This window comes from Nomascus leucogenys, chromosome 8 (assembly GCF_006542625.1).
Source record: "Nomascus leucogenys isolate Asia chromosome 8, Asia_NLE_v1, whole genome shotgun sequence".
Classification (NCBI taxonomy): domain Eukaryota; kingdom Metazoa; phylum Chordata; class Mammalia; order Primates; family Hylobatidae; genus Nomascus; species Nomascus leucogenys.
Window position 1 is genome coordinate 12102163 of NC_044388.1, and position 12063 is coordinate 12114225.

General features: G+C 37.1%; 1 protein-coding gene across 3 annotated transcripts in view; it reads left to right on the plus strand.

Moving 5' to 3' along the window:
- The window catches only part of PIK3CB (phosphatidylinositol-4,5-bisphosphate 3-kinase catalytic subunit beta), a 187632-nt gene that overhangs the window by 129959 nt on the left and 45610 nt on the right, over window positions 1-12063 (plus strand). For all 3 annotated transcript variants that reach the window (XM_030816749.1, XM_030816751.1, XM_030816752.1), the window contains one exon: window positions 1609-1659. In XM_030816749.1, the coding sequence (XP_030672609.1) occupies window positions 1609-1659 (51 nt within the window). The remainder of the gene's footprint in view (window positions 1-1608; window positions 1660-12063) is intronic.

The window sequence follows — 12063 nt, forward strand, 5'->3', positions numbered from 1 at the left end:
TCAGAAATTAGGAGCCAGGCACCATGGCTCAGCCTGTGATCCCATCAACTTGGGAATCTGAACCAGGAGGATAACTTGAGGCTAGGAGTTCAAGATAGCCTGGACAACTTAGAGAGACTCTTGTCTGTACAAAAATTTAAAAGTTAGCTGGGTGTGGTGGCATGTGCCTATAGTCCTAGCTACTCTGGAGACTGAGGTAGGAGGACTACTTTAGCCCAGGAATTTGAGACTGCAGTGACCTATGGTCATGTCACTGTGCTCCAGCCTGGGCAACAGAGAGAGACCCTGTCTCTGGAGAAAAAAAAAATGTTCAGAAAATTAGCTGGAAGTTTATTTAATTTCCTCAATCCGCTTGAGTACAAACTACCTTTGAAGATTGATATTATACTTTATAAATACTTAAATTAATCTACCTGTACATTTAAAGTATTAGCAAATTAAATTTATGTAATTCACTCTTCATTTTCATTATAATTGGATTTTATCCATCTAAGAAGTAATTTTTTATTTCAAGTTTTTTAAACATGTTTTTCTGAACAATAATTTACAACCAAATTAAATTTTGTGCTTATAATAGAAATTTCAAATATGGCAAGAATCACATACCTTAGTCTACACTGAGTAGAAAAAGCTACATTTTGACTCATCCAATACATTTATGTAGTGTCTTTAGTTATTCCTTTGATAGAAATTTATCCATAAGCTGTAGCTACTCGTGATGCATTTAATAGTCTTAGCTGTGACTATTATCATGTTCGGTTATGATGTGTATTCAACAGTTATAGGCTCTTTTGGCTCAAATGAAATGCTTTTTGAAGTACTTTTACAAATATAGCCTCCTGTATTTGCAAATATAAGTATTTTTAAAGAATATTTCAAGAGAAGTTTTATTTCACCATTGCTCCAGTCATCTGCAAATGGTCATTAAACTTTTTTTTTTTTTTTTGCCTTTCTAATCCCTTGGAGAGTCTTTCTTGAAGAAGATCAGTTTGGGATAGAGATTTTAGTCTTTAAATACATATAAGCCAGGGACAGCAGCCTTTAGTCCCACCTGCTTGAGGCTGAGGTGGGATAACTGCTTGAGCCCAGGAGTTCAAGGCAAGCTTGGGCAACATAGACCCCATCTCAAAAACAAACAAACAATGTGTAAATAAGTATATGCTTATTGATCTCCTTCAATTGTACAAGTTAGATATTGTCATTACTTCTACTTTTGGTGTCTGTTAATTGAAGAAAAAACATAATGACAAAAGCTTATTCTACAATTTAGTAACTCTTACATGTTTTTGTGTCTTCTTAACTAGAATACATTTACTTATATTTAAAAGAAAATTTTTGACATATATATGCTAGCTGGTACTTATTTTATCTCCAGACAATTTTAGTGCTTCCTAGGAGTCATAATCCCTTATAGCAATACCATCATTTCCCTGTTGTCAAGAGTTTAAAGCACTTGAGAAGCATGATTTTGCTTTTAAAATTCATGTTTCTATTACAAAGCATAGCAATGCCAGATCTTATGTAGTCTAAGTACAAATGTAGTCATTTACACTTAAAATTCTACAAATATGAGAGCCAAAATTCATTTTCTTTAATTTTTTTAAACAGATTATTGAAAAGGCAGCTGAGATTGCAAGCAGTGATAGTGCTAATGTGTCAGTAAGTATCAAGAGTTTTAAATGGCCCTTTCTTATGGAGTTGTGCGCATTATTAGGTACCTTTGCCTCATAGTAATGAACTCACAGAAGACCATAACTCATATGCAAGAACAGTCTGTGAGTGTGGGTAAGTATGCACATAATAGTGTTTTGTTAAATGGCAGCCCAATTTGTGGGTGATCTGGGTTCAGTGGGCAAGCCCTTTTCTGATACAAGTACAGGTTTAGCAGGTAATCTATAAGGGATTCTGCAGCACCTCATAGATTAACAATGCTGTCATAGCGAATATTATTTAGTTTAATGAGGAGGTTGTATTTCTCTCAGGTAACAAAGCAGTTTTAGTAACAGGCACACACATCATCATGCAAGTGACCTAAATTTCTTCCATCTTAGTGCTCTGCCATATTTAACATGTATTTTCTATTTTATGGTTTAATATTACTGCTTCAGCTTCCTACTTTACTATATTCCAGCCAGCAGGAACAGGAAAAACAATAGTAGTGGTCACACCCCGTTCTTATTCAGGATATCGTTAGTATGTATCATTTCTGCTTACATGTCATTGGCCAGATCTTACTGTCCCTGCCTAAGTACACGCACATCTGAGAGGTGCAGTCTTTAGCCAGGCCGTCAGTCATGGGCTTGGCTAAGAGTAAGAGATTCTAGTACTAAAGGAAGAAGTGGAGAATGGATATTAAGGGTCAAATAGTAGTCTCTGCCACATATACTATTCCCATTTGTTTCTATGCAGATACTACAATTAGGTTACTTTGTTGACTTCGGTTGCTATATTTATATCTAAATCTACATCTATATATCTATATCTACATATATATAAATATGTATACCATCTGTGCTTTTTTATTTAATTTTTTGGCTCTTTCTAGTTTGACTTTGTTGAGCTGTAATCCAATATTCTCATCATCAGTTTACAACTTTTAAGTCTATTTAGCAAAGCCATTCTACCTGTAGCATGGCAGTGTTATAGAGACTAGGAGGCAAACTGGAGACAATGTGTATGTTTTTCCCATTCTCACAGAATCAAAGCACTATTTAATTTTGGCCAGTTGGTGAAATGTCTGGCCTAGGCTGTCTTCTCCTTTGCCATCAGAGCTCTCAGAATCTTTCCCTAGTTTCTCAGTGTGAGTCATCTGCTACTGCTTTCTTATTAGTGTTTTTGGCTTAAATTTTGTCTTTTTTTTTTTTTATTATACTTTAGGTTTTAGGGTACATGTGCACAATGTGCAGGTTTGTTACATATGTATCCATCTGCCATGTTGATTTCCTGCACCCATTAACTCGTCATTTAGCATTAGTTGTATCTCCTAATGCTGTCCCTCCCCCCTCCCCCCACCCCACAACAGTCCCCGGAGTGTGATGTTCCCCTTCCTGTGTCCATGTGTTCTCATTGTTCAATTCCCACCTATGAGTGAGAACATGTGGTGTTTGGTTTTTTGTCCTTGCGATAGTTTACTGAGAATGATGTTTTCCAGTTTCATCCATGTCCCTACAAAGGACACGAACTCATCATTTTTTATGGCTGCATAGTATTCCATGGTGTATATGTGCCACATTTTCTTAATCCAGTCTATTGTTGTTGGACATTTGGGTTGGTTCCAACTCTTTGCTATTGTGAATAGTGCCGCAATAAACATACGTGTGCATGTGTCTTTATAGCAGCATGATTTATAGTCCTTTGGGTATATACCCAGTAATGGGATGGCTGGGTCAAATGGTATTTCTAGTTCTAGATCCCTGAGGAATCGCCACACTGACTTCCACAATGGTTGAACTAGTTTACAGTCCCACCAACAGTGTAAAAGTGTTCCTATTTCTCCACATCCTCTCCAGCACCTGTTGTTTCCTGACTTTTTAATGATGGCCATTCTAACTGGTGTGAGATGGTATCTCACTGTGGTTTTGATTTGCATTTCTCTGATGGCCAGTGATGATGAGCATTTCTTCATGTGTTTTTTGGCTGCGTGAATGTCTTCTTTTGAGAAGTGTCTGTTCATGTCCTTTGCCCACTTTTTGATGGGGTTGTTTGTTTTTTTCTTATAAATTTGTTTGAGTTCATTGTAGATTCTGGATATTAGCCCTTTGTCAGATGAGTAGGTTGCAAAAATTTTCTCCCATTCTGTAGGTTGCCTGTTCACTCTGATGGTAGTTTCTGGCAGGAGAAGGAAATAAAGGGTATTCAATTAGGAAAAGAGGGAGTCAAATTGTCCCTGTTTGCAGATGACATGATTGTATATCTAGAAAACCCCATTGTCTCAGCTCAAAATCTCCTTAAGCTGATTAGCAACTTCAGCAAAGTCTCAGGATACAAAATCAATGTACAAAAATCACAAGCATTCTTGTACACCAATAACAGACAAACAGAGAGCCAAATCATGAGTGAATTCCCATTCACAATTGCTTCAAAGACAATAAAATACCTAGGAATCCAACTTACAAGGGATGTGAAGGACCTCTTCAAGGAGAACTACAAACCACTGCTCAATGAAATAAAAGAGGATACAAACAAATGGAAGAACATTCCATGCTCATGGGTTGGAAGAATCAATATCGTGAAAATGGCCATACTGCCCAAGGTAATTTATAGATTCAATGCCATCCCCATCAAGCTACCAATGACTTTCTTCAAAGAATTGGAAAAAACTACTTTAAAGTTCATATGGAACCAAAAAAGAGCCCGCATTGCCAAGTCAATCCTAAGCCAAAAGAACAAAGCTGGAGGCATCACGCTACCTGACTTTAAACTATACTACAAGGCTACAGTAACCAAAACAGCATGGTACTGGTACCACAACAGAGACATAGATCAATGGAACAGAACAGAGCCCTCAGAAATGATGCTGCATATCTACAACTATCTGATCTTTGACAAACCTGACAAAAACAAGAAATGGGGAAAGGATTCCCTATTTAATAAATGGTGCTGGGAAAACTGGCTAGCCATATGTAGAAAGCTGAAACTGGATCCCTTCCTTACACCTTATACAAAAATTAATTCAAGATGGATTAAAGACTTAAATGTTAGACCTAAAACCATTAAAATCCTACAAGAAAACCTAGGCAATACCATTCAGGACATAGGCGTGGGCAAGGACTTCATGTCTAAAACACCAAAAGCAATGGCAACAAAAGCCAAAATTGACAAATGGGATCTAATTAAACTAAAGAGCTTCTGCACAGCAAAAGAAACTACCATCAGAAAATTTTGTCTTTTGAATTTGAATGCTTGACCTTAGGAAAGAGAGCAGTAGTGCCAGGCTCCTAGTCTTTATAGTTTACAAAAGCCTCTGGGCCAGTTTGGGACCATAGTAGCCAAATTCTTCCTCTCTGTCTTTTTTCCCAAAGTTTTGTGTTATTCAGGTTTCTGGAGACAGTTTCAGATAATAATTTAATTTGTAAACATTGTGCAAATTTGAATAGCTTAAATTACATATATGGCCTGATAAAAATTTGCATGATCAATTGATGAGGCTGGTGTGATAGGATCATTGTGTTTGACTGCTTTTTCTTGCTGAGCATGTAGACTTGAGAATGGCCTGGAATCTCTAAGAAGTAAGAGTTTATTAAAAAAGTAAAATAGTAAAATAAAAGTGGAAGCAATCTCAGAGACTAGTTTAAAAAAATGTGTGTTTGTGTATCAATTTAAAAAATAAAAGAAAAACTTTAAAAAGAGACAAATGCAAGAGCAGTCACCTTTAATGATACAAAACAAATTTCTTACAGGTGTTAATTTATCAGCTTATTAGGCAATTACTGAAACAGATAATTACAGTTTAAGCTTAGGAGATATAATTGCACAGGCAGGTCTTGGTTCAAGTGCCTGTCTCATTACCCTTTATAAGACAATATTGCTCCTTGAACCTCAGATAAATGAATTAGTTTTTACTATTTCCACCATAAACTTGTACCTGACCTAAATCAGAGAGTTTGCTACCCACTGAGCATGCAGTAATCTTGCCCAGGTCTGATATACTTTTACAGTTTGTTTGTTTTTTATTAGGCACAAAGTACAATTAATAAATGGTAAGGATGGGTGTGATGGCTCACCCCTATAATCCCAGCACTTTGAGAGGCCAAGGTAGGATGATTGCTTGAACCCAGGAATTTGTGAGCAGCCTGGGCCATATAGTGAGACCCCATCTCTACAAAAAAAAAAAAAAAGTATTAACTGGGCGTGGTGGCATGGACCTGTAGTCCCAGCTACTTGGGAGGCTGAGGTGGGAGGATAGCTTGAGCCTGGGAAGTTGAGGCTGTTATGACAGTGTAAGACCCTGTATCTTTAAAAAAAAAAAAATTGTAAACCAAAAATGAAAGTTTCTGTCTGTGACTCCCACCTACCTTCCTCTCCAGAGCTAACTGTAAACAGTTTAATTTGTAGCTATCAATCCTAACTTTATATGTAAATATCTCCTCCTTTAAAAATAAACAATATCTATATCTATATATATAGTTTCTATTTTTTTCATTGAATATACTTTGTGGATATTGTCATGTGAGTATGAATAGGTCTACTTTTTAAAAAATACCTTTCTAACATTCCATAGCATTAATTATTAGTATCTATTAGATTTTTCTTTTTCTTTTCTTTTTTTTTTTTTTTTTTTGAGACAGAGTCTCACTCTGTTGTCAGGCTGGAGTGCAGTGGCATGATCTCAGCTCACTGCAGTCTCTGCCTCCTGGATTCAAGTGATTCCCCTGCCTCAGCCTCCCAAGTAGCTGGGACTACAGGCGTGCGCCACCACGCCCAGCTAATTTTTTGTATTTTGGTAGAGATGGGGTTTCACCATGTTGGCCATGATGGTCTGGATCTCTTGACCTCGTGATCTGCCCGTCTTGGCCTTCCAAAGTGCTGAGATTACAGGCATGAGCCACCGTGCCCGGCCACATCATGTCCTTTTACCCCTTAATTCTTCAGTATTTCCTTTAAAAAATGACATTTTTATACATAACCTGAGTACATTCATGAAAGTCAGGAAAATAATACTGATTCAGTTCTATCAAATCTACAGATTTTATTCAAATGTAGCCAGTTTTCTCAGTCATGTGCTTTATAAGTCTTGGATCCAACCTCTGGTTACTTGTTGCATTTCATTGTCAGGTATATTTAGTTTCCTTCAGTCTGAAACAGTTCTTCAGTGTTTTTTTGTTTGTTTGTTTTTTGTTTTTTTAATCTTTAGTGACTGACATTTCTGAAGACTATAGGCCAATTATTTTATAGAATGTCCCTCAGTTTGGATTTGCCTGATGTTTTGTCATGTTTAGGATCCCAGTTACGCATTTTTAGTGTGAATATCAAAGAAGTAAAGGTGTAGTTTTCTTACTGCATTTTATCAGGAGGCAATATCGATTTTTACCACTACTCTGGAAGTTAACTGTTATCCTTGGTTAGTACGGTGTCTGCTAGGTTTTTCTAGTATAAAGTTAATAAATAAAGGTTTTGTGGGGGCGTATTTTGACACTAAGTAAACATTCTATTTCAAATCAAGCTGTCACCCACTTCTTTTTGCATTCACTAATACATCTTGCTTGAATCAGTGTTACTGCAGTGGGTTGCCAATTTTAAATCTTGCTTTTCCTTTTGGATTTATTAGTTGGCTTATAACATAGGATAGAGGCTTTTCTTCTACTCTATCTCTATCTATCTATCTATCTATCTATCTATCTATCTATCTATCTATCTTTTTTAGAGTCAGGGTCTTGCTCTGTTGCTCGGGCTGGAGTGCAGTGGTACAGTCATAGCTCACTGCAGCCTCGAACTCCTCTTCTCCCCCATTCATCTCTTTTTTCTTTCTTCTTTTTTTAACTTATAGGAGATGGATTTGTGATTTCCATTTATTCAATGATTTGTAATTAGTTGCTGTCATTTATCTTAATGTTTAATTTATCCCAGATCTGGCTTATGGGAGCCCATTTAAGCTGTCTCTTGTCTCTTTTTGCTTTGTCCCTATCATTCTTTGAGCATTTCCTTCTTTCTGATATAACAGCGTATTCCACACTCATCTAGTACTTTCCCTACCCCAGCCTTGGAATCAGGCATTTCTCCGGGGAGTTTCACTTTTTATATTCAGTTTATTCCTTTTATTTGTGAAAAGTATGTAGGGATGGATGGATGGATGGATGGATGGACGGATGGACAAACAAACAGATGGATGGAATGGATTGACAGAGTCTTGCTTTGTTGCCCACACTGGAGTGCAGTGACACGATCATGGCTCACTGCAGCCTCGACCTCCTGAGCTCAAGTGATCCTCCCACCTCAGCCTCCTGAGTAGCTAGAACTGCAAGCACATGCCACTATACCTGGCTATTTTTTATTTTTTTTAATTTCTATTTTTTTTAGTAGAGATAGGGGTCTCACTTTGTTGCCCAGGCTGTTCTTGAACTCCTGGGCTCAAGCAGTCTTCCTGCCTTAACTTCACAAAATGCTGGGATTACAGGCCTGAGCCACTGTACCTGGCCTATGTAAGATCTAGGCCCTGGGTATGCTCATTACCCCTGGGTATAAAGTAAGTAAGTGCTCTTTGAAGAATGCAGGGGTGCAGTTGCTTCCAGGCCCTTTTGTGAAACAGAGCTAGACAATATGTATTTGTTTACCTCCATATGTTTGGGAAAATAAACATACACAGAGATATATTTATTTATCTATCTGTTAAAGACCATGAGTTCTCATCAATACCTCTAATATGGATCCATTCCCACTGTATATTTTCTAGTCTTTGTCTTTTCATATTTGTAATTCCCTTTTCTAATGGTGAGAAATCTGGATCTCTATTAACTTTGTTGTATTTACTTATTTGCTCAATCCCCTGTTTGTAATCAGTCTTCTAGTCTTATAACTGTCTTTGTAGTCTCCACCTCATTATCCCTGACTGCTTTGTGTTGGTCAAGTCTGTATGTCTGGGCAACACTTCATTAACTCAACTGTCTGTCCCCAGCAAGCACACTGTTAACATGCCATCTGAATCTCCAGCCCTTGTGAAGATGACAGATGAGTTTGTGGCCTTCCATAGGGAAGGGAAAGGAATCATAGGTTTTTGTTTTTGTTTGTGTTTTCCCATGTGCTTATAGCAAGACGTTTGTTTTATTTTGGTCAGTAATCATTATTATAATATGTGTGTTTGTGATTTTTAAAATACAGTAGAAAATAGGGTTGTGATTTTTCATTGCTTTTTACTACTTTTATTTTGGTACAAGCATTTGAACATGTATTTAAGTTCTTCAGTTATACTGTACAGTATAATTTTTCATTACTGATTTTTGTTGTTTTATAAAATAATCTAATATTTTGTGTTTTTTTAGGCTTTTTGGTAGTTTTTACCTTGGCATTATTCAACGTTGTGCTTTTCATACCTCAGTAATACAAACAGTACAATTATGCAGCTCCCCTGCTCTCCCTACTTAGCTTATTCCTAGGTCTTCAGGGTATTTACTTACAGTAGTCTGTAGAGGTCTAATTTGGATCCACCAAATTATACTCAGCCTGCTAGCTTTTTGCTAGCTTTTTGAACATAACAGCTGTCTGCCTTTCTCTGACATGAACAATTTACATTCTGTGTTGTTTGCAGTAACAGGTTTGGCTAGGAGTTTCATTTTCAAATTCTGATGACATCTTTTTATTTTTTCTGAGACAGAGTCTCGCTCTGTTGCTGGAGTACAGTGGCGCGATCTTGGCTCACTGCAACCTCCACCTCCCAGGTTCAAGTGATTCTCCTGCCTCAGCCTCCCAAGTAGTTGGGATTACAGGTGTGCACCACCGTGCCCAGCTAATTTTTGTATTTTTGGTAGAGATGGGGTTTTCACCATGTTGGCCAGGATGGTCTCAATCTCTTGACCTCATGATCTGCCTGCCTCATCCTCCTAAAGTGCTGGGATTACAGGCATGAGCCAACATGCCTGGCTAATGACATCATTTTTTAGTGAAACCCAGTTATGCACCCTTTGTAGGTTGAATCTGTAAATATAAAACCACTATAATTAGGTCTTTTTGTGTTTATTAGTCTTTTTATGTTTATTTTCTTTAGTACAGTGAACCTATCTGCCTACTTACAAGATCCCAAGAATTTGGAGTTTACTTATTTGATTCATCTTTGGCTATCTTAAAGAAGATATGGTAGAATGCATCCTCTTTAATTTATTAAAACTTGGAATTCTTCAGCTTGTTAGAACAGAAGCTTTTCGTGTTTTTTATATTTTTTCAATGTTGATATTTGAAAGAGAGTACAGAACATTTGGAAAAATTATTATCTTATAGGAATAAAGTTATAAAAAATTTATAAAACTTTTTATGGTCAGACACAGTGGCTCATGCCTGTAATCCCAACACTTTGGAAGGCTGAGGCAGGTGGATTGCTTGAGCTCAAGAGTTCGAGACCAACCTGGGCAGCATGGAGAAACCCCATCTCTACAAAAAATTTAAAAATGAGCTTGATGTGGTGGTGCTCGTCTGTGGTCCCAGCTACACAAAAGGCTGAGGTGGGAGGATCGCTTAAGTCCAGGAGGTTGAAGCTGCAGTGAGCCAGATTGTGCGACTGCACTGCAGCCTGGGTGATAGAGAGAGACCCTGTCTCAAAATACAAACAAACAAAACCCTTTTCTAACATAATGGAAGATGAATCTGTAATGAAATCCTAAGGGAAACAAGAGTGTTTGACTCATAACCCTAACCTGTAAAGTTGATGTTTGAGAAGATAATATTTCTTTGTGTCTTTGTCAGTGGCGGATACTATGCAAGAGATTCCTTGGGTTTGACACAGCGTGTTAATTTCTACTTAAAGAAAATGAAATGGAGTGTATTTCACTCTCCATTTCATTTCAATGACCATGAGGGCATGTAGCATACTTCCTTTGACTTAGTTTTCCAGGGTCTGGTAATTTTCCTATCTTACCAACTTTTATGTCAATTATTCCCAGGTAGCTAATATTTTTAGATACTGGACAGAAGTCATATATTGATATCCTCAATAACTAGAATAAATAAGAGATTTAGGCAAAACACCTAGAACACATATGTATGTGTGCCTGCTTGCCTGTCTCTCTGCCTGCCTGCCTTTTTCTGTCTACTTAACCTGAGTGATATGCTAATCAGAAAATTGGTCTCTTAACGATTAGCTTATTTGTGTTTTTCAGGAACCTTTATTCTAGATGTAACTTTTAAATGCTTCCCAAAGATACCTATTATAGAGAATTTGTGAATTATCTTCTAGTCTGTTTTGTTTAGTTATTTAAGCCTATATGAGTTATTTATTGTAATAGGATATAGCTTGATTCAGAATTTTAATGTAAATATGTTAATGAGAAATTTGTTTTAATTTTTTAAATTATTATTATTATTATTATTTTTTTTTGAGACGAAGTCTTGCTCTTGTCCCCCAGGCTGGAGTGCAATGGCACGATCTCGGCTCACTGTAACCTCTGCTCCCGGGTTCAAGTGATTCTCCTGCTTCAGCCTCCCAAGTAGCTGGGATTACAGGCGCCTGCCACCATGCCCGGCTAATTTTTGTATTTTTAGTAGAGACAGGGTTTTACCATGTTGGCCAGGCTGGTTTCGAACTCCTGACCTTAGGTGATCCACCCGCCTTGGCCTCCCAAAGTGCTGGGATTACAGGCGTGAGCCACTGCGCCTGGCCTTGTTTTCATTTTTTATATTCAGTTTATATATTGTCTGCTCTGTACTAGGGATATACATGGGAAGAAGATATCATTTCCATTTTGAGATGAGTTTATCGTTTGAGAGCATGAAAAGTAGAATGAACAATATATTTTTTAAAAATGCTAATAAGGATCATTGCAGTATGCAGTAGAGGATACAGTAAAATCTTATGGAATTATTAATATTAGAGTATAATTTGTGAGATTTAGAGCAACTGGAAAAGTATGAGGCCATGTTTTTGAGGTCCTTATATCCTTTGAGACTATCTTGAATTTTATTCTGTAGACAATGGCAGAGCCAGGGAAGGGTTTTAAATATAAAACATTACAGTTATGTCAGGAAGGCTGTAGACAGAAGATCAGAACTGTTTATTGGCCAATTGGTACTTGTTCATCAGCTTAGTTTCTCTCCACCCAGTCTACAAGATAGTGGCAAACGATCCTTTTTCCCCTTCTTAGATACAATTTCCAGCCATTCTACCCTACACTTTGGTCACATTGGGAGGAATGCGCTAGAAAGACTCATAGAGTTTTCAGTTTCTCACGCATTTTCATGCATGTGTTTATTGCCATTGTGATGACAAGAAAGTAAGTAAATATTTAAATCTCCACTAACAACTGGACAAACTGAAGAGAATACAAGTATTAACTTAATCTTTCTTTGTATTATAACAAAATATTTAACTCTTAAACTTTCAACTTAGGAAAGCTTAAACTTTCAACTTAATTTAACAAAGTT